The sequence below is a fragment of the Parasteatoda tepidariorum genome, chromosome 4 (assembly GCF_982258835.1).
Source record: "Parasteatoda tepidariorum strain Cologne lab strain chromosome 4, Ptep-v5.0, whole genome shotgun sequence".
NCBI classification, from domain to species: Eukaryota; Metazoa; Arthropoda; class Arachnida; order Araneae; family Theridiidae; genus Parasteatoda; species Parasteatoda tepidariorum.
Window position 1 is genome coordinate 97,080,160 of NC_141758.1, and position 23,627 is coordinate 97,103,786.

The 23,627-nt window shown below is 29.9% G+C and overlaps 1 protein-coding gene across 1 annotated transcript in view; it reads left to right on the forward strand.

Annotated features, from left to right (window-relative positions):
• Positions 1-23,627, forward strand: part of LOC107452260 (Iroquois homeobox protein 6a) — a 79,605-nt gene that overhangs the window by 51,797 nt on the left and 4,181 nt on the right. Inside the window, exons 4-5 of the mRNA XM_016068621.4 lie at positions 17,119-17,275; positions 21,604-21,760. Of these exons, the coding sequence (XP_015924107.1) occupies positions 17,119-17,275; positions 21,604-21,760 (314 nt within the window). The remainder of the gene's footprint in view (positions 1-17,118; positions 17,276-21,603; positions 21,761-23,627) is intronic.

Below are 23,627 nucleotides of genomic sequence, written 5' to 3' on the forward strand. Positions count from 1 at the left end.
TCTCATTATACATTGTTTTTTTATTTTTTTTATGAAAGTTTAAATGGGATAATGTTAAAAAAATTTCTCTTAAAAAAGAACAACAATCTAATGCATTTACTCTCAATTCGTAAATCTCTCATTATATATTGTTTATTTGAATGTTTTTTAAATTTTGTGTTTGTGACTGTTTAAATTGGATAATACTAAAAACAATCCTTTTAAAAAAGGGAACTGGAATCTAATAAGTTTTCTCTCAATTCGTAAATCTCTCATTATACATTGTTTTTTTGTTTGTTTTGTTCATGAAAGTTTAAATGGGATAATGCTAAAAAAATTCCTCTTAGAAAAGAACAACAATCTAATATATTTACTCTCAATTCGTAAATCTCTCATTATATATTGTTTATTTGAATGCTTTTTAAATTTTGTGTTTGTGACTGTTTAAATTGGATAATACTAAAAACAATCCTTTTAAAAAAAGGAACTGGAATCTAATAAGTTTTCTCTCAATTCGTAAATCTCTCATCATACATTGTTTTTTTGTTTTTTTTTATGAAAGTTTAAATGGGATAATGCTAAAAAAATTCCTCTTAAAAAAGAACAACAATCTAATATATTTACTCTCAATTCGTAAATCTCTCATTATATATTGTTTATTTGAATGCTTTTTAAATTTTGTGTTTGGGACTGTTTAAATTGGATAATACTAAAAACAATCCTTTTAAAAAAAGGAACTGGAATCTAATAAGTTTTCTCTTAATTCGTGAATCTCTCATTATACATTGTTTTTTTATTTTTTTTAAGGAAGTTTAATTTGGATAATGCTAAAAGAAATCCTTTTAAAAAAAAGGAACAGGAATCTAATAAGTTTTCTCTCAATTCGTAAATCTCTCATTATACATTGCTTATTTGTATGTTTTTTAACATTAGTTCCCATGACTGTTAAATTAGATAATGCTAAAGCAAGTCCTCTTAAAAAAAGGAACAGGAATCTAATAAGTTTTCTCTCAATTCGTAAATCTCTCATTATACATTGTTTATTTGTATGTTTTTTAAAATTTGTTTTGGTGACTGTTTCAACTGAATAATGCTTAAAAAAATTCGCCTAAAAAAACGAACAGCAATTTAATAAGTTTTCTCTCAATTAAATCTCTCATTATACATTGTTTATTTGCATGTTTTTTTAAAAAATTTGTTTTTATTACTGTTTTAATTGGATAATGCTAAAAAATACGCTTAAGAAAAGAACAGAAATCTAATAAATTTTTTCTCAATTCGTAAATCTCTCATTATACATTGTTTATTTGTATGCTTTTTAAAATTTGTTTTTATGACTGTTTCAATTAGATAAGGCTAAAATAAATTCTCTTGAAAAAAGTTACAGTAATTTAATAAGTTTTCTCTCAATTCGTAAATCTCTCATTATGCATTGCTTATTTGTATGTTTTTTAAAATTTGTTTTTGTGACGGCTTAAATTTAGATAATGCTAAAAAGAAAATCAGCTTTAAAAAGAACAGCAATCTAATAAATTTTCTCTCATTATGCACTGTTTATTTGCATGTTTTTTGACATTCGTTTTTATGACTGCTTAAATCGGATAATGCTAAAAAAAATATACGCTTAAAAAAAGAACAGAAATCTAATAGGTTTTTTCTCAATTCGTAAATCTCTCATTATACATTGTTTATTTGTGTGTTTTTTAAAATTTGTCTTCATGACAGTTTAAATTGGATAATACTAAAAAAATCCTTTTAAAAAAAGAACAGCAGTCTAATAAGTTTTTTCTCAATTCATAAATCTCACATAATACATTGCTTATTTGTATGCTTTTTAAAATTTGTTTTTATGACTGTTTAATATGGATAATGCTAAAAAAATCGTCTTAAAAAAAGACCAGCAATCTAATAAGTTTTCTCTAAATTCGTAAATCTCTCATTATACATTGCTTATTTGTATGTTTTTTAAAATATATTTTTGTGACTGTTTAGATTGAATAATGCTAAAAAAAAATCCACTCTAAAAAAAGAACAGTAATTTAATAAGTTTTCTCTAAATTCGTAAATCTTTCATTTTACATTGTTAAAAACAGACAAATTATAATATATAACTGTATATGTAGCTTATATAAATGTAGCTACTTTGCTAATTCCTAAAAATAAAAAATAAAAATTGAAGTGGAAAATAAAAGTTACATATTGTTCTTTAAGATTTCTATAAAAAATCACGTTTGTTGTTTTGCTAGCAAGATAGAGGCAGAAATTTTTCCATTTAATGATAAGTTGATAAGTGGGAAAATATAACTTTCTTAAGTGACTGTTGAGCTGCCTGTTAGAGTAACCTTTGATCTGCAAAGCTCACAGCAATAACCACTAAATTATGTGTACTTTTAGTATAGTTCGTTCACCAAGAGTTGACACTTGGCTCCGCCTTCATCACGTGATATCCGACGATACTATTTCGCTATTTTTGGGAGAAGATGTGAACAATCCTGAACAAGGTTTTTATTTGGGGATCGTATGACGAAAACATTCATTTCGCAATTTTTATGGTCATTTTTTCATCAACATTAAATATTTCATAAATTTGATGATATTTCTCTCTTTTGAGTGAATAGTTTGTCCTTTTGGAGACATTTTGCTGAGAAAACAGCAGTTTTTAAATTTGAAATATATTTAATTAGCTGGAATAACGAAAGGCATAATATTCACTGTTTGCGTTTGGCACGCATTAAGGGTTGTCTCAATTTCAAGCGTGGAGATGTTTCTTCTCTTACTCCAGCGTTAAAATTAACTCAGCGTCCGAGGAGGTGGACCCAAGCTCCAACTCCTGGCGAACGGACTATATTTATGTTACAAATACAAACTATTGGAGGAATATGATTTGGGAGTATTTGTACCTTAAATTTCATGTAATTTAGCTGGGCCCAACGATTCATAAGGAAACTGGAATAAACTTGTCCACTTCTCATAATAGTGTCAAAACGGACACTACGGGAGGAAAATTCCTGAAAGCAAAGGAAAGATCTTGATGGAAAATTCCTTATATCTCGAAAGAAAAAAAAAATTTCGAAATGAATTTTTTATGAATTAATTTTAAATGAATTTTTTGTCTGTTAAAAATATTAAGCATTTATATTATTCTATCAGAGAACAAAAACAAAATGTCCTCCTGAAGAAAAATGCGGGGCTCCAACATTTTTCAGAGCGACGTTATTTTTCTTCTCGAAGAATTCCGAAAATATCGATGAATTTACATTAAAATTGTAAAAATATCCTCTAAACATTTTGAAACAAAATGTTGGGAGGAAAAATAAAATGGGGCAGGACAAGAATCGTTTCTTCCCTCCGATTGTTTTATTTCACTGCACCTTTTTTTTTGTATGTATGTGTTCTTTGTCTACGGTTGGACATGACCCATCTTCACTGAGTAATAACTCGCAGGGAGAACCGATTTTCTGGGTTATTGATTGGTCAAAATGCAATGAATGGCAAGCCAATCAAAAAAATTGACAAAAACTGTTTGATCATCTTTAATCATTTCTGTTAATAGTTATCTAATGGGAAACTATATAATTTGCTTCCCGCATTGAACTGATCGTAAAGACACGGTTCCCAGTCGAACACCGAAGTCAAGCATCACTGGCTGCCGTCAGTAAGCGGGTGGGTGACCACTTCGATCAGCCTGCGTAGCGACCGAGGCTGCGCGTTATTGGTCCCCGTTAAACTCGCGCTGGTCGTCGGACTATCAAAGTTGGGGAGCAATCCCTACTGCCCACTGTGCAGGCTAACTTTTCAACTAAATGGGTTAAATTCTTTTCAACTATGAGCAATTTCTAACAAGCTAACTTTTTAGCTAAATGGCTTAAATTCTTTTCAGCTGTAGGCAGTTTCTAACAAGCTAACTTTTCAGCTAAACGGGTTAAAATTCTTTTCAACTATGAGCAATTTCTAACAAGTTAACTTTTCAGCTAAATGGCTTAAATTCTTTTCAGCTACAGGCAATTTCTAACAAGCTGACTTTTCAGCTAAATGGCTTAAATTCTTTTCAGCTATAGGCAGTTTCAAACAAAATAACTTTTCAGCTAACTGACTTAAATTCTTTTCAGCTATAGGCAATTTCTAACAAGCTAACTTATCAACTAAATAGCTTAAATTCTTTTCAGCTCTAGGCACTTTCTAACAAGCTGACTTTTCAGCTAAATGGCTTAAATTCTTTTCAGACAAATCAGAATTGGCATATTCTGAGACTCGAAAAAAAAACTTGACAATTATTTAAAACGAGTGTTAATTAAAATAAAAACTTTAAGTGCCAATAAAAATTAAGCAAAATAGGTCAGTATATTATCGGGAAAAAATGGACGTGGTAGCATGAAGAAAGCTAATTTGAAAAATGCGAAAATATATTGAAATAATTAATTGAATAGTTTTGCCATTCACACGTGTCCAGGTAATTAAAGATTTTATCTTAAAATTAAGATGTTAGGACGATATGTAAGATACTGAGATATTTTAGGACGCTTAAAAATTACGACGTATTCGACGTTCTTTATGTTCGACATCTTTATACTCTTTGCAGTGACTTTTAAAACATCAACCATATTTCAGAAAACCGTTGTTGATATCACAAGAATTTGATTCGGTGAAGAATATAAAGGAAGATGCAAGTCACGTAAAAGGTATATCGTCATTAGACGATATACCTTTTACATAACTTGTAATCTTCGTTTATATTTTTATTGTTTAGTTATTGAAATATATATTGAATAATTGATAAATATATTCCTAATAAATTCATACCTATGAACATTACTGAAATTGAATTAATTGTGGAATAAATTAGTTAAAAACCGAAATTAAAGAAAAAAAGATGCATACGCACATTCAATCAAAAAACATGTTTTCATAAAACTTGACATTCGTTAAATATATTATTTTGTTCAAATCTCTTAACTAAATTAATTATAAATTAACAGAACAATTAGTAACACCATATTTTATAATTAAAAAAAGGAAACGATATCGAATCAAAACAACTGAAAATCACGAATGAAATTTACGCTATGCTTTCGTAAGTTAAGTTCCTTGTTAGCAAATTCTCCAAATTTAGACATTAATCGCTCTATTTAAATATTTTTTTCATTGTCGCCAAATTATTTTTTTTAAATAATTAATTTAGATTTTTGAGCTTTTACTTAGTAAAACAATTGAAACTCGAGATTTCCTATCGAAAACTACATAAATTGACATGAGTAAAGAAATTTATGGCTCATAATTCAATTTCTTTTTCTTCCAGTATTAAATTAAGTAATAAAAAATAATAATTAAATATTTAAAAATATTTTTTGCGTTAAATTATGTTTGGGTAAACGAGTTTCATGAGAGAGTGCAATGCTCTTGAAAAATTGCGCAATTACTTCTAAAGATATGACCAAAAACGCAAAAAGCGAAATTATTAATGGGAGCAAACTTTCCACCAGCTCTTTTGACTAAAGTCTCAGAACCACAATTTCCAGATTCGGCTCCACTCCTCCCTCCTATTTTGAGGGGGTCAGAAATCTAAGTATGTATGTAAAAAAATATGTTTATTCAGGGAAAGAAGATAAATCAAAATTATTAAAGCAATAGAACACTTCCAGTGGCAAAACGCGCTATGCAGCAGAAATTCTAAAAGGAATTTGAAACCAGAAGAATAAAAACAATGAAAAAAATTAAAAATCTGACAACCGAAGCTGACGTCGTCAGGGGGTACCAGCTCCGGAAGTCATAAATGCAAAACCTTTTCTATTTAGAGAGCACGACAAATGTCTAAGTTATTCTCTGTACGCCCTCTAATTTAATGCGCAGAAAGAAGAAAAAAGAAAAGAAAAGGAACAAGAAAACATTTGACGTCATTAATAGAAATGCTTAACCGGGGTAACTCGGCTAAGGCTTGATCGTTCCCTATTTAAAGAAAACGAAACTAATCATTTTTTTTTAATTTTAAATTCAATATTACAGAAATTAAAAGAAAAAACATTATTTTCCAATTTCTTTAAAAAAAATTACTTCCTGCCTTTTGAATACACTCAACATTATTTCAAATTTTATTAATTCTAGACAATTGAGAAATAACTAAATTTTAGAAAATTTTACTGCACAAATTAGTATCAAAATTACAGGAAAAGAAAATAACCTTAAGCTTAAGAGCCTTCTCTTTATCATAAACACCAATTTTAATTTGTTTATTAACAGTATCAATTTTAAAATCTAAATAATCAACGTTTTAGCAATTACCATTAGTCTTCCTCAAAACCAAATCTTTAGGATAAATATTAAAAATAAAATCATAATTATCACAATTAAATGAAATTAAATCATCAATATATCTGAAAACTTTAAAATCATTAAACTCAAGATATTTAGCTTCAAAAAAAATGTAAAAAAATATTAGCAAAATGGCTAGAAAAAGAATTACTTTGTGGAATCCCTATATTTTATTTATAAAAAATCAAGGCCATTAAAAAGAACATTTTCAAAAAGATTAAATTTTCAAATATCCATTCAATGAGATTTATCAATATTTTCATTTAAGTTTAGGAAGGTTTTTAAGTTTAAGGTTATTTTTTTCTGTAATTATGATACTAATTTGTGCAGTAAAATTTTCAAAAATTTAGTTTTTTCTCAATTGTCTAGAATTAGTAAAATTTGCAATAATATTGAAAGCTTTCAAGAGGCAACAAGTAATTTTTGTAAAAAAATTGGAAAATAATGGTTTTCCATTTAATTTCTGCGATACTTAATTTAAAATTGAAAAAATTATTAGTTTCGTTTTCTTTTAATAGGGCATGATCAAGTTTTAGCCGAGTTGCTCCGGTTAAACATTTGTACTAATAACGGCAACTGCTTTCTTGCTCCTTTTCTTTTCTGTTTTCTTCCTTCTGCGCACTAAATTAGAGGGCGTTGTTTTTTCGTTAATTTCAATTTAGTTTCGGCTTTGTAGTATGTTGTGTACTTTGGTTTTGTGATTTATAATTTCGAAGCAAAGTTTTTGAACATTGTATTCTTTTGTGTTTGTTTAGGTATTATACTTTTTGTATTTGGATTTTGTAATTTGTATTGAAATTTTCTCTCTACCTGGACTTCGGCAAAACCTTTGGGGTACAGAAGGAGTAACTTAGACATTTGTCGTGCTCTCGCTAGAAAAGGTTTTGCATTTATGGCTTCAGGACCTGGTACCCCCTGACAACGTCAGCTTCGATTGTCAGATTTTTCATTTTTTTCTTCATTTTTTTTCATTGTTTTTGTTCTTTTATTCAGAGAAAGTGCATTTCGTGTCTGATTTGGTATCTTAATTAATAATTAGCACTAATTAATTATACTTGAAGTCACCCTCAGGAGCCTTAAAGATAGAAAGTTATTACATGAAAATACGATCATTAGAACGAAAGTTATTCAGGTTTATATATATATATATATTTTTTTTTTTTACTTTGCACACTGTGCTATTGGCCGCTAATTGTTTTTTCAGTGAATAAATAAGAGTGTGTATGCGTATGCATTTTTCTGTGAAAGAAGTATATACCGCTGTTTTGCGTAAACTGATATACATATTCTTTCTTTTTTTTTTTTCCTTTAGAATTATCTGTTAGCCTTTTCATGATCACAGCTGTTTTTGAAATTATTTAAATAAAAGTTCCTTACACAATGCAAAATATGTTCGAATACAAACTACGTTAACTTAATGTTGCCGTTGTTTAAAAGCATCAGTAAGGCACGGCATTGCTTACTGTACTAGTGCCATTCTATTCAGGATTTAGGTCATGACGTTCTATTCAGGATTTCAAGCCGTATTTATTCAGGAGAGAATAAAATATATTACAGACATCTCAACATCATTTCCTTTCAATTACTGAACGTTCGATTGCTATTGAAAATAAAGTGACCGTTCTGTAAAAAAATTTTAGCGTTGCCAGCAGGAGCTATTAAATATGGTGAAATATATGAGAAATACACGTTATCTATAATAATATGAAAATATATGAGAATTAAAGACATTTTCTGGCCACCAAGAATTATCTAGGCTTTAGAACAAGCAAAAAAATAGCTCGAAAATAATTAAATAATTATTTAATTTAATTTTTTTTAAATCGCCATTTTGGCGAGATATATTTATTTTTTTAACTGAGGTAATAATCAACAAAATCAATGCATGAGTCCAGACAATGCAGTGTTGGAATAATTTTTCAAAATTTACTTCACAAAAATGTTCTTTATATTGATTTTTTTCGCCATTTTCATAATTAGTGAGAGTTTGCTAGATATGTAGCTAACAGTGATGAATATCGAATATAAATGCGAGCTCACAATAGTTGTAAAAATAGCAAAACATTCGCTAGAGAAAAAAAACGGTTTTAATTTGAGACTTAAAGGCTCATTACTAGCGGCCCAACTCAATCGTAGGAGGGACGTAATCCAAAGGAAAGAAATATACTATCAAACTTTTATTATACATTTAATTATACCTAATTTGTAATTAGCTATATAAGAACATTTCATGTTATGAATAATTATCAATTTTTTTTTATTCTATAAAAACACTAAATAATTTTTTTTTTCAAATATTATACATATTATTTAAAACATGGTTTTGTACTACTACGTGTATAACATTCTAACTGCAAAAAAAAAAAAAAAAAAAAAAAAAAAATTATGCATTTCTCAATTTTAAAATTATTTCTCCAATGTGTTTCTTTTTAGCGTCAATATTTTATTTTATACCCGTCGTTGAACAGCTGACCAAATTTTGAGTTTACAACTACTAATGTTCAACTCCGTAGTCTTGTAATTTTGAACCAATCCAGAACAAAAGGGAACTCCTGGATCAGTACCCCCAGAGGTTTTGATCTGTTATGGGAACATGGAGGACTTTGTGACTCCACAGATTTGACGTGCATCAGTCACCTTTTACTACACGGGGATCGAACCCATGAACTCTTGAACATGGGCCTAGTGCCCTACCAACCAGGCTATCTAGGCCTATTAGCGTCAATGTTGTAAATATTCATTAGAATATTAATTATTGAATAAACTTTCACAACCAAGGTCATGTTTCCAGATGGTTGAAGGCAGGGACGATTGACTCGACACCCAGTTAAAATTCCTTAAAAAATGCAATTTTTTAATTGAAATTTTAAAAAATGCAAAAAAGTCCCTTTTTTTAAAAATGATGATGAAATAAATAAACGTGTAGGTTTTTAGTCAAAATAAGCACAAATAAAAAGATTAGAAGTTTATAATCAACATAATTAAGCGGAGAGAAAAATGTTTAACGTTCAGCGAAGTAACAATTAGAATTCTACAGTCCCAGGCAAAATTATTAGACTATAAAATTCTATGTAAAATCTTAATTATCAGGTGATACTACACAGCTTTATTGTTTTTACGCGACTGAAACCGGTTTGCACTTGTTTACGTTCGTGTACCAATTGGTAAAACTAGGAGATATATAATATGAATTTGATAATTGGATAAATTAGACGATATATTATATAAATATAGAATATTGATTATATAAATATAGAATATTGATTATATAAATATAGAATATTTATTATATAAATATAGAATATTTATTATATAAATATAGAATATTAATATTTACTGGATACAATAATATACTTTTGGGTATATTGAAAGTATTAACACATTATTGAGTAGCGACGATTTAACTCGTCATTGCACTTACATTATCTCTGTCAATATACGAAACCCAGTGTGATAAAGAATATTACAAAGTTTAATTTCATTTCGTTCAGCGTAAATAAGAATTTTTTAAAATTAATTCAGAATGAATTAATTCAGATACAATCTTAAGTTGATTAAAAATAAAATCATTAGAAAATCAAATGCTGAAAATTGCAGCGAAACTCGTTTAAAAACTAACTTCAGTTTCAATAAATTTCTTTCATTTCATAAATATTTTATTTGTTATCAATACTAAATTTATAAATTACCTCAAGTTGTAAGATGAAGCAAATTTTGTGTCAGTTGGTTCTTCTTATTCATATTTTCTTTTTGTATTTACTGGATACAATAATATACTTTTGGGTACATTGAAAGTATTAACACATTATTCAGTAGCGACGATTTAACTCGTCATTGCACTTGCATTATCTCTGTCAATTTACGAAACTTAGGGTGATAAAGAATATCATAAACTTTAATTTCATTTCATTCAGGGTAAATAAGAATTTGTTTTTAAATTAATTCAGAATGAATTAATTCAGATACAATATAAAGTTGATTAAAAATAAAATCATTAGAAAATCAAATGCTGAAAATTGCAGCGAAACCCGTTTAAAAACTAACTTCAGTTTCAATCAATTTCTTTCATTTCATAAATATTTTATTTGTCATCAATACTAAATTTATAAATTACCTGAAGTTGTAAGATGAAGCAAAATTTGTGTCTTTTTATTCATATTTTCTTTTTATATTTACTGGATACAATAATATACTTTTGGGTATATTGAAAGTATTAACACATTATTGAGTAGCGGCGATTTAACTCGTCATTGCACTTGCATTATCTCTGTCAATTTACGAAACCCAGGGTGATAAAGAATATTATTACAAAGTTTAATTTCATTTCGTTCAGCGTAAATAAGAATTTTTTTTAAATTAATTCAGAATGAATTAATTCAGATACAATCTAAAGTTGATTAAAAATACAATCATTAGAAAATCAAATGCTGAAAATTGCAGCGAAACTCGTTTAAAAACTAACTTCAGTTTCAATAAATTTCTTTCATTTCATAAATATTTTATTTGTCATCAATACTAAATTTATAAGTTACCTGAAGTTGTAAGATGAAGTAAATTTTGTGTCAGTTGGTTCTTCTTATTCATATTTTCTTTTTATATTTACAGGATACAATAATATACTTTTGGGTACATTGAAAGTATTATCACATTATTGTGTAGCGACGATTTAACTCGTCATTGCACTTGCATTATCTCTGTCAATATACGAAACCCAGTGTGATAAAGAATATTACAAAGTTTAATTTCATTTCGTTCAGCGTAAATAAGAATTTTTTTTAATTAAGTCAGAATGAATTAATTCAGATACAATCTAAAGTTGATTAAAAATACAATCATTAGAAAATCAAATGCTGAAAATTGCAGAGAAACTCGTTTAAAAACTAACTTCAGTTTCAATAAATTTCTTTCATTTCATAAATATTTTATTTGTCATCAATACTAAATTTATAAATTACCTGAAGTTGTAAGATGAAGCAAATTTTGTGTCAGTTGGTTCTTCTTATTCATATTTTCTTTTTATATTTACTGGATACAATAATATACTTTTGGGTACATTGAAAGTATTAACACATTATTGAGTAGCGACGATTTAACTCGTCATTGCACTTGCATTATCTCTGTCAATATACGAAACCCAGTGTGATAAAGAATATTACAAACTTTAATTTCATTTCGTTCAGAGTAAATAAGAATTTTTTAAAATTAATTCAGAATGCTTTGCTTCCATATTCAATTACGAAATAATAACCAGTGCAATAATATAGTTTCTAAGTAAAATTGCCGGTCAATATAGAGTTAGTATTAACTAGTTTACTTTCACAGACAATTTAAAAGATTAAACTACTATTAAAAAAAAGATAAAAAAGGAAAAAATTGTGATCGCTTTATTACGATTACTGGTTGCCCATTGGTCAAATGTTTTTTTCTTTTCTGAACTGACTCCGATAAACGCCACAACATTTCAAATCATGGGTTGCAAAAACTGTCTCAATTGATGTTTGTCGTCTGATTGGTTTTCAAGTTCTGATTGGTCTGATTGGTATCCTGCCTATATACGTGTTTCAAGAAATCACAGAATACTTTTCCTTCGTAAATATTCATATTTATATTAAAAATCCACAGTCAAGACAGTATATTATAAGTTAATATTAAAAATAATATAAAAAATACTTTAAATATTATTATGTAAATACATTAAGACTGACTGCTGGTGAAGAGAAAAAGAAAAAAAAAATTCTTAAAAAATTATCAAACAGCAGCGGTCGCCATAGCAACGCTTGCAATGTCAGCGCATGCGCACTATTATTTGCTATTACTCTTGAACACAGTTGAAAAGTGTGATGACGTCCAAATAAGGTGCGCACGCCATTAAACCCAAAACAAGACCCATTTTGCCAATGGGTAATAAGGATAAAATTTCAGAAAATCGAAAACTACTTAGAAAATGAATTAATTTTACTTCCTCTGTAATTACCAGATCAAATTAGACTTTTCTAGTTTTGAATTTTTTTTTTTTTTTTTTTTTTTTTTTTTTTTTTTTTTTTTTTTTTTAAATCTAGCTTTTTGCAAATTTTTAAGCTTATTCCAACTTTTCCAACCAATGTGTAATGAACCTTGTATCAATTCATAATAATTCTTTACAAAATAATTTTTGCAGCAGGAAAAAAAGAAATGATTTTTAGGAAATGATTCTTCGCACTTAGAAATCTTTTTTTTTTTTTTTTTTTTTTTTACAAAAAATAAATATTTTATATTAAAAAAAAATTTATCACATCAAAACAGTTCGTAAATTATTGTACATAGTATAAGGATCAGACTCAAATAATTTCGAAAGTTGTTCGAGTTCTTGATGAGTGTGGGAGAAAATTTATAAGCTTTGGAGATCGATTAAAATACCATTTCCTATCCTACAATTTAGTGTCATCATTCAAAATGCCCCAATCCAATGAAGTCGTTTGGTAAGCCTTTCTTTACCCTCATCATAAGGGGGGAGGAGCTCGGCAATTAGTTCCTCTGAAAACCTATCGTTTGACACTAATTGCTACCTGTTCCTGAACGAAAATACGTTTGTATCTTTAATCGTTCTGTATTTGAGAACTCCTCCCATCGTTTGAGAAGAAAATGATACGGCTGTTCGTGCACAAAAAGAATCATACATCAAAAAACGGCTTCGAATGAAATAATCGTTTGCATAAATAAAGAAACAAAAAAAAAATGAAAGAAGAATCGTGAGTGAAGAAATGTGATAGAATTTGTTTTGTGGTTAAATGAAAACTCCGATGAATCGTCTGAAGATGTGGATTAACGAGCGATGATTATCGAATAAAAGGAGGCGTGGTCGAACTATCGCTTGACCTCTTTCGGCAGATCACGATTCCCTAAAAGCAATACTTCTTCGAACAAGTTCACTCGATTTATTTTTCGTGAAGGGATGATCTTACAGAGTGAAGTCTCTATAAGTATGTTTTATTCTTACGTAAATCTATGCATTCTTCTTCATTCAAAGTAGCAAATATTGAAATCAGATTCATTCAACTATTCATTCACACTTCTTGAAGGGGGGGGGAGGAGTTATATGAAGCATAATACTTCGATTTATAATTAAGAAACAATAAAAAGAAATGCAACAGGATAGATAAATAAAAAAAAGCAGACGACAATTTTGGCGTAGAATGCCGAGTTTTTGTGTATAACACCCGTAACGGAAAATATCTCGTGTACTAAATGATGACTGGCGCGAGTTAAATCTGCCAGGTTACTAAGTCCTCCATGTCCAACAAATTATTCCTCTGGAGATATTGAATTGGGGATTGATCTCTCTGGTTCAGGTCAAAGTTACGATCTGTTGATGAATGAATGGATGTATGAATGGGTCCGCCCTTTGAATGGATCCGACGTATGGGTGGGGCAGAAGTCGAATTCCTGGCCATAGATGGCACCGGTTTGTAAATAAGAACAATCGCACCCATAGTCTTAATGACCAACGTCAACAACACCGAAAAATATGACGTATTTGATGTACTGTCCGTTTCAAGAAACAATGAAATTTTGAATTATATAATCGACAGCTTAATTCGTTATACCAAGTTAATTAGTATAATTGGATGATAATCATCAGTCCTGTTTCAGCTAGATAAGTTTCCTTTTATTTTTATAATACCTCGGTTTCAACACTCTGTACACTGCGACGGTGTGTCCGGTTGCTTGCATTTATCATTAAGCTCAAAATCTTGAACCTTTTTTTTTTCCCAAAATTTTTTAACAGCCCACTCATAATTTCATTCAGCAACTAGATTATATTCGGATGTATGTAAAGTGCGTAAAGAATAATATTGCAAAATGCAAAAATAGGAAATCAACATTAAGGGATCCAAACTTTCAACCGCTTACCTGGTCAAGCCTTTAGAATCTTTTTTCACAAATTACGGCTAATACAAATCCATCGTAAACGAGGCATGTTTATGCAGAAAAATTACGTTTTTATATCTGATTCCGTAACTTGATATATCGTCTGCAATAATTCATTAGCATATTGAAGTTTAGGCTCTCAAACCATTACAATTGACTCTCAGCACGTGAGAAAGCAATTGGGTATAATATAGCCTACGTCACAGGTTGTGTTGTTCCTACTAAATTTAACCCATGAACGGCATTTTCTGCGAGCCTAACTTCAAGCCACAAATAAACAAACGAAGTGTTCGATCGTTTAAATAGCTGCTCGTCAGATTTTATTGCATTATAAAGAAAAGTTATTGAAACTAAATACAACTAAATAAATAACAACAACTAAAACAAATAACAACAACTACTAATAACAATAACTAAATAAACAACAACTAAATTCCATTCGTTTAGCATTGCGTCATATGTTGTTCCTACTAAATCGAAGTAGTTGTGTTTTTTTCATATTATACCCAATTGTGAGATTAAAAGTTATTCGGGGTTTTCCGTTTTTATTTATTTATTTATTGTACAATAAAATTCTAAAACAAAGAATTTTTATTAAGAACAAACGCGACGCATCATGCTTACATGCAAAATAATTTAATTAGATAAAAAAATAACATTTTACAAATATCTAAACCTGGCAGACCAATTGCGAAGGAAAAAGTCCCAGATGTATAAGAACCATAATCTATATTTTCGATCCATTTTTAGATATTCATTTTTATGTAAATGTTTGTGACAAATACTCTTTAATTTAAAAAATATATATTTTTGTCAACAAAGTATTCTTCACTTTTCTTATGGATACAAAGAGGGATAAAATATGATATAAATTGAAAAGTTATGATATCTTTGACAAGTTAGCATTTTTTAGACATGTCAAATGAAACATACAAAGTGTAAATTATTAGCATACTTCACATACAAAAATGATGAAAAAATAAATATGCATCCTTTTTTTCTAAAGCCGATTAAATAGCGTTAAAAGTTTCAATTCATTTGATTAAAAATAAAAAAAATTTAAAAAAACGGAGGTTTGTGTAACCTTAAATGTTTCTAAAAAACATGTATTTAAAATATTTTGCTTAAGAGCGTCCAAACTCAACTATCGAAGGAGAGAAAAAAATGCTTTTAATCCTTTTAGTTAACTTTCACAGATAAACTGATAACTGATAAACTGATACCTGATGCATTAAAATGCAATCCCCATCGCAGTTTGAGGTAGAATCAAATTATCAAGAATGTGGTAATTATAGTTTGTCTACGGTAAGAACTCCCCCCGCCGCAAAGTCTGAGGCCGTCTGCTGCTATGGAAACAGGAATAGCTCATTTTAGAGAGGGTAGCTTCCATTCACTCTAGGGCTAACACAGTACACAGAGGAAAAAGATTCCCTTTCTCAGGTTGACTCGCTCCAAATCCTGTCCTAAACAATGACCCTACACCCCGACTGGAAATAGTTATACCTTGTTACCATAGTCACCACCACGGTTCCAAACGAATGGCATGGGGAGTTCTTACTTTAGACAAACTATGCAAGATTCTCTATTCATTTTTTTCTGACCAAATTATAGCAAAACCATTCTTCAATCAGCAGTTTTTGAAAAGTAATTAAATAGCATACAAATGTGTGTTTTAAGATTTATGCTAAGTATCTTTGTCTAATTAACGTTAAAAAAACAACTTTCAGCGACATGCAAATTGGTTTGACTAGTTTGAATTGTTATTTAAGAACTGGCAAATATACAGTTTTCTCTCATTTACTTGCGAACACAAATAGAATAACTTTATTGCTTTAAGTAAAACTCCATGAAATTATAAAGTACTAAAAATTATCAAGTGCTAACTCAAATTATCAAGTGTTACTCCTAAAAATTATCAAGTGCTATTTCTCCTCATCTAATCAATCAATCCTTTTATATTCTGCCTTTTGTGTTGTCGAATATTCTCAAGAGTTTGTTTAAAGAAAAAGAAATTTCAAGAAAACGCAAATCAAAAATCTAACTTTAAGTTCAAGTTTGCGTGGGTAGAGGCTTCTTAAACTAAATAGCCCTACAAGGAACTGATTGTAAGACTCGGCATACCCGAATTCGGGTACATGATTTTGGGTATCTACTAGGTATGCCGGGTAGATATTCGGGTATCTGCCTGGCATACCTAGTAGATACACGAAATCAAACATCACCGGTCAGTGAGCTTGTAGGTGACCACTTTGATCAACTTGTGAAGAGACCAAGGGTGCGGTGTTCTCGTTAAACTTGTTCTATTACAAAGTGCTCAACTTCGCGCGGAGGTCATCGGTATACCAAATCAGGGAAGCCATCCTGCAGAGGATCAAAATTACGATGAACCGAAAACATGCCATTGCAATTTTGATACTCTGCTTTGGTAGCACGACGGCCCGCGCTCGAAATCGAGCACTTTACGGTAGAACAGTTTAACAAACACTGATACCGTGCTCATTCGGTCCCTTCGCACACATACCTATAGCACAATACAGCACGAAGGTAGCATCCAGGATAACAGGATACGAACCCGCTACCTCCACGTTCTTTTTAAGTAATTTCTCTTAAGTAATCATTCTTTTAAGTAATCATTTTTTACGTAATCATTTTTTACCCAATAATTTTTTTACGTAATCATTTCTTACGTCATCATTTTACGCAATCATAGTACGTAATCATTGTGGCTGATCACGCAGGTTGATCAAAGTGGTCACCCACCAGCTTACTGACAGCCAGTGATGCTTAATCTCGGTTTTTCTACTGGAAACCGTGTCTTTCCATTGCATCAGTTCACTGCGGAACGAAATTATGAGTCTTTTGAGTTAAATAGTCTTTTTGAGTATTTAATACTAATAATAATAATGAGAAAGTTTCTGTTCGTAGGTACGGTTCTATGGAGAGTGTTGCAAGAAGGAAGAATGCCACCCGAGAAACGACCAACACGTTGAAGGCCTGGCTCTACGAACACAGGAAGAACCCTTACCCTACAAAAGGAGAGAAGATCATGCTCGCCATCATCACCAAAATGACACTCACACAGGTCATATCTGTCTTAACACGCTTGTGAGGCAGCCTAACTTCCCACAATGCAACATTTCATTCTGAAACACACAACAATTTTGCATTTTAAACAGCTTGATATAAATATAGTTCCTTCACCAGGAGTTGGCACTTGGCTCCGACTTCATCACGTGGTATTCGACGATACTATTTCGCTATTTTGGGGAGAAGGATGTGAACAATCCTGAACAAGGTTGCTATTTGACGATCTTATGACATAAATATTTATTTCGCAATCTTTATGTGCATTTTTTAACATTAAAATTTTCATAAATTTGATGATATTTCTCTCTTTTGAGTGAATAGTTAGTCCTTTTTTAGACATTAATATATTTAATTAGCTAGAGTAACGAAAGGTATAATAGCAGATGATAAAGCGAAGTAAGTGACTGAGAAAGAATTCACTTGTTTGCGTATGATTCGCATTAAGGGTTGTCTTAAATTCAAGCGGGAAGACGTTTCTCCTCTTACTCCCGCGCTGAAATGAACTCTTCCCCCGAAGAGGTGGAGCCAAGAGCCAACTCCAGGTGAACGAACTATACTATGGAAGGAGGTTTCTTACGTCTCCTCTAAATTGATAAAAACAAGCGAAAATCGTTTGAATGTGTTTAATTTTAAATATCATAGCAACGAGCATCTTACCATATAATACTACATTCATTCAGTATTTATATCAATGGGATAAACTATAGTTTGTCTACTGTAGAACTCCTCCGCCACAAAGTCTGAAACCGTCTGATGCTATGGAAACAAAACCAAATCCTGTCGTAAACAGTGATCCCAAACCCCCTACTTGAAATAGTTTTACTTCTTTACCATAGTAATCGCCACGGGTCCAGACGAATGGCTAGGGGAGTTCTTACTTTAGACAAACTATATATCCTAGATGAAAAGCTGTAGATCACGGTTTTCTTTCGAATATTATTGATTCCATCTAAGAATTTCGCCATCCAAACAGACTCTCTAGTTCGAACGTTTACAATTTTATTGCTTTATCTTATTCAAAAATCACTTCTCGAATAGCTAAGATTTTAAATAAATTTGAGTTTAAAGCCCTTTAATAAATAAATAAATCTTAAGTAAATCAATGAAGCCTTGCCGATTGTAAAGACTCTATTGCTTATATTAATAGCTGAGGTATTTATCAGATTTCGGGTAAATGTGGTCTTTCGTATATTATAGACCAGTGGTTTCCAACTGGCGACCCTCGAAGCCTTTTTCGTGGCACGAGAATTAAAATATATTAGTTGTCGTTTCTTTTTTTTTTTTTTTCTTTTTTGCAGACAATTTTTGTAAAACATCCTAAAACCTAATAAAAAAAACTAATTTCTTCGTTCCTATGAAATTTAACTTATCAACGATGCAAAAAAAAATTTTTTTTCTCAGGTTTTGCATCCAAGAAAATATTTATTCAAATGCAAAAATAATCGTGTATGTTGCTCTTTTTTATTTCGTTTTTTTGTATTTTGTGAACATAGTTTAGCATATGCGTATCAGAAATTTTCTCGAAGAAATTCTCCCATTCTCCCACTTTTTTTGGACAAAATTACTTACATTTTTAAAATTTTAAAACGCATAAAAGAGGGAATGAATATCAAGTTTTATTTAAATTCCTTGAATTGAATATCGCATGAGCAGAAAAGAAGAAAAAAAATTTATTTCATATGATCGAAAATTTTTGTTGTTGCCATAATTCCTAAAAGTCGAAAAAAATTTAATTTATCACAGAATTAAATTTAAAAGAAGAAGAAAAAAATTTGTCGCTAAGTTTTCGATTAAGAGAAGATTCAAAATGATACGTAACAAGTATTATTTGTAATGCTTGTTATTTTGCTTTTTAATATTAAAAAAACTTTGATCAAAATCTGACAATAATATTTAGGGTTCCTTCAAACATAAAAGAGTCCTAAATAAAATTTCGATGAAGTTGTGGGCTGCCATTTGACTGGTGTTTTCAATTGCCGCCCAAGCCACATGTAAGTTGGAAACCCCTGTTATTGATCAACTAACCACAATTTAAACTTTGAACACGAAAGCTCTACATAGTTGGAATTTTAACACTAAACATACCAACACATGTATACCTATTTCTACTATAGCAGGTCAAATGCAGGTCTTTATGTTTCTTGATTGAATGGATGAAATATGGATGTTAGAAAGGAAATAAACAAACAAAAAACTTTATTATAATTAAACAAAATTGCATATTGCCAATTTTTATGTATTACAAACTCAAAGAATAAGAATTTTTAATTCATCGCTCAACGCATTTTTTACCTATACAGGATGTTTCCATTGTGCATTTTCAACAAAGGTATTTCTTCTAATTATTATCATTTCTATAATTCTTATAATTATAAGAATGTAAAAGAATTATAATTATAAGAATGTATAAGAATTATAATTCTTATAACTATTCTTGTAATTAATATTATTTCCTCTAAGTTCTTGTACTTTCTTACATTCGGGTTTCGACATTTTTATGGGTAAAAACTGACAGTTAGTTAGAAATGAAGTAAAGCTATCAAAATAAAATATAAGCTACTTTCCAAAACATTTAGTTTTTGTCACTTTTTTTTACACAAAAATGCCAATCTGAAGTTTTAGGTACTTTTTTGAAATTTGAATCCACAGTTATTCTGATTGAGCTAACTACGCAACAGTCTTTGCAGAAATGTGCAACTACAAACGAATGCAATACGTTGAACACGCACTACATAGTCATTTCTGATCCGATAACCTTACAAAGCAATAAATTGTTCTCCCGGTCAAATGACCGGTTGTGGTAGAAATAGGTAAAGGACAAGTATTATTCGAAACAAACAAAATACAAAAAAAAATAGAATATTAACTGTATATAACTCTTAAAAAAAGTCAAACGACAAAATGAAAAGCGCATTTTCGATGCAAAAGTTCTTAAACGGTCATTTGACCTGTTATAGTATCTTTAGTGTTAATCATAGGTTTGCGTTCTTTTCTGCTAAAATCATCCATCTTCGTCTACCGAACTTAATTTTTGAAAATCATTCCATATTTTGAAAAATTATAATAATCCAGTTATTGATCTTTCCAGTATTTCACCGTTTCCCGATTCTATGAGCACTCTGCTGTTCCCACTTTGTTTCTTCACTTCTCTGTAATCTTTCTATGGAAAGAACTCCCCTCTCTATCCGTTTGAAGTAGTGGCGATTACTACGATGACGAGGTTTAACTATTGTATGTATATTCAAGACAAGTTTTGGATCGGGTCGGTGAGTGAAAGCGAATCAGGGGAGAGACGCTCCCCTCTTTAAAATGTGCAATTTCTTGTTCCCATAGCTACTTAGCTTATAGTCTTAAACTTAGTCTTAAATCATAGTCTTAAACTTTGTGGCAAAAAGAAGTTCTTGCCACAGACAAATTTTACCATCATTTGGTGTTTATACACTGATGAAGGCTCATGTTTATAGAACAAAAACTATAGTGTGTCGATTTTTGTACTAGGCAAAAGGGAGTTCTTTCCATAGATAAATCATAACATCATTTGGTGTTTAGAAACTGAGGAAGGCTCATGGTTATATAACAGAAATTATAGTGTGTCTATTTTTGTACTTGGTAAAAGGGAGATCTTGCCATAAACAAATTATACCATCATTTGGTGTTTAGACACTGAGGTAGGCTGTTCATGTTTATAGAACACAAACTATAGTATGTTCGTTTTGCACTTGCATTTGTGCTTCACTCACACTTTTATTTATATTTTTTCCTCTTTAATCATATTATTATTTTTATTATTATCTTTTTTTTGTTGACAAATTTGAATTCTTGACTCTCAAAACATGCTGAATATAAATTTATTATTTTCAATATATATATATATATATATATATATATATATATATATATATATATATATATATATATATATATATATATATATATATATATATATATATATATATATATATATATATATATATATATATATATTATTATTATTATTATTATTATTATTATTATTATTATATGACTGGGATACTCCTAGGTCTCAAAAGGATTATTCGTGTACTTCAGAGATATTTCAATTAAAAAATTAAAAAAAAAAATAATAATAAAATTCTTATAATTTGAAACATTAAAAAAAAAATTAGTATCCAGTTTTCCTGGGGTTTTTTTCAAAATGCATGCCCCTAAAAAGCCTTGTGCTTAAAATCTGTAAATCAATTCCTAATCAGCACCCTATTTTCGAAATTGTGGCTAAGTTTTTATTAAGGTGAATGAATGAGCAGGATCATTAGAAGAAAAATAATTGAGTATTTCTAATTGCAGGTGTCGACGTGGTTCGCGAATGCTAGGCGTCGCTTGAAGAAGGAGAACAAGATGACTTGGGAACCTAGAAACAAAACAAGCGAAGAAGACGACAGCATATCACCCCACGAACTGAAGTCAGACGATACAGCAGAAGATGAGTGCAGCAACTTGAACGGTAGGGTGTGGCATACCTTTCTACCATTTAAATTATGATAGACTTTTGTGAATTTATTACAGTTTTATCACTTAATGAATCATTAAGTCATTTATCAAAATAAAATTTTACAATATCGAAATATTTGTATTCACATAAGGCTAATTGTTAATGATATTAAGCAATAGATGTCGCTGTTGGAGAGGACAAATGTTTTTTTTCCTCAGTTCGTTTTAAAATGTTGTTCTAAGAAGTGATGTGGTTGTCGTGTTTGTATTTTGTGTACGTTCTTGTTCGTCATTAAAATGCGTTGTCCGTAATTATGGGTATTTAGTATCGATTATTTAGTACCCACTAATAAAATTAAGTTATTTTTTCAACAAGCAAGTCAAAATTATTGAAGGTTCCATCAAAAAATTTTGATGATTAATGTTGATTTCAGTACAATTCATGATGATCCAGCATCATTTGATGATCACTAAGGCCCGGATTTTGATGACATTTGCATTTTTTTGCATTTTTTGCATTTTTGGACATTTTTTGTCCTTTAGAGCAATTTTTTAGATTTATAGGGCATTTTGGTGTGCATTTTGCATTTTAAAGCATTTTTTAAGCTTTTTGTTAATTTTTTCCAACTTTCATTATTTATTGGGGCATTTATATTACATGAAATGCAATATTTGTCTTATAATTTTAAATTTCATATTGTAGCTTTCAATACCACCTGCATGTCATTATGTTTTTCCATTATGTTATTGATTGATATAAAATCTTTAGAAGTAATTCTTTGTTACAGCTTTCCCATTTTCTCTGATTTGTATAGTTTAGAACATTTCAATTTTCTAGGAAATTCTCTTCTCCAGGAATAAAAATTTACTTTCAGAAGAGATGCTCGTTTACATTTCAAAATATCAAAAAACATTTAAAAATCCAATGTAATTCTGATATTTAGCAATATTATGAGATGAGAGTTGTTATATTCATTAAAGTTTCTATACAAAATGAAAATGTTTTGGAGTCAACATATTTTCCTCTTTTTTTGTTATTTTAGGATATAAAACATATGTGTCAAACTTTAATTAACGTAGAACAAGAATTGCACTGTTTTATATATTTTTTAAATGACTCATTATAATTTTAAAGAGTAAAACATTGTTTTGGTTTAATATTTTTACTTTATTTAAGTCATGTCATAAGGCATTTTTAACGCATTTATCGCATTTTTAAGGGCATTTTTCGCACTTTTTAAGGGCATTTTTTGAACTTTTTAAGGGCATTAGTTGAGACTTTTTGGGTCATCAAAATCCGGGCTCTAATGATCACCATCAATCGACATCTTACATTATGCGTTCATGGATTTAGATATGCCAACACACTTCCATCATTCCATGATGGAAAATGCTTCCTTAATACTATGATGGTTAACCATCAAGAGAAGTTTGATCCTCATGAAACAACAATCCATGATGGTTCCAACTATACATTTTCGCGATAATTCATTGAAAATTCCTGTTGGTTCTCAGGAATATACCATCAAAACAATTAGGCTTTTCAATAAATTAAACCATCATAAATCAGTCCGAATTCCTACATTGGGATGATGGTGGTTCATAATCGTTCCACTATTTGATTCCTAAGAAACTATGATAGAAATTTCTGATGGTTAAGCGTAAACAAACCATCAAAACAAGTTGCTATTCTAATATTAGACCATCATAAATCAGCCCGAAATCGTAGATTGGAATGATGGTTACTTATGTTGGTTACCATCAAAGAATATAATGATTTATAATGGAATTGGTGATGGTTAAAATCAAGATAATGTTGGTTCATCAATGGAAAACCATCAAAAATTTTGACTTGAGCATGTATCTAAATAATAAATGAA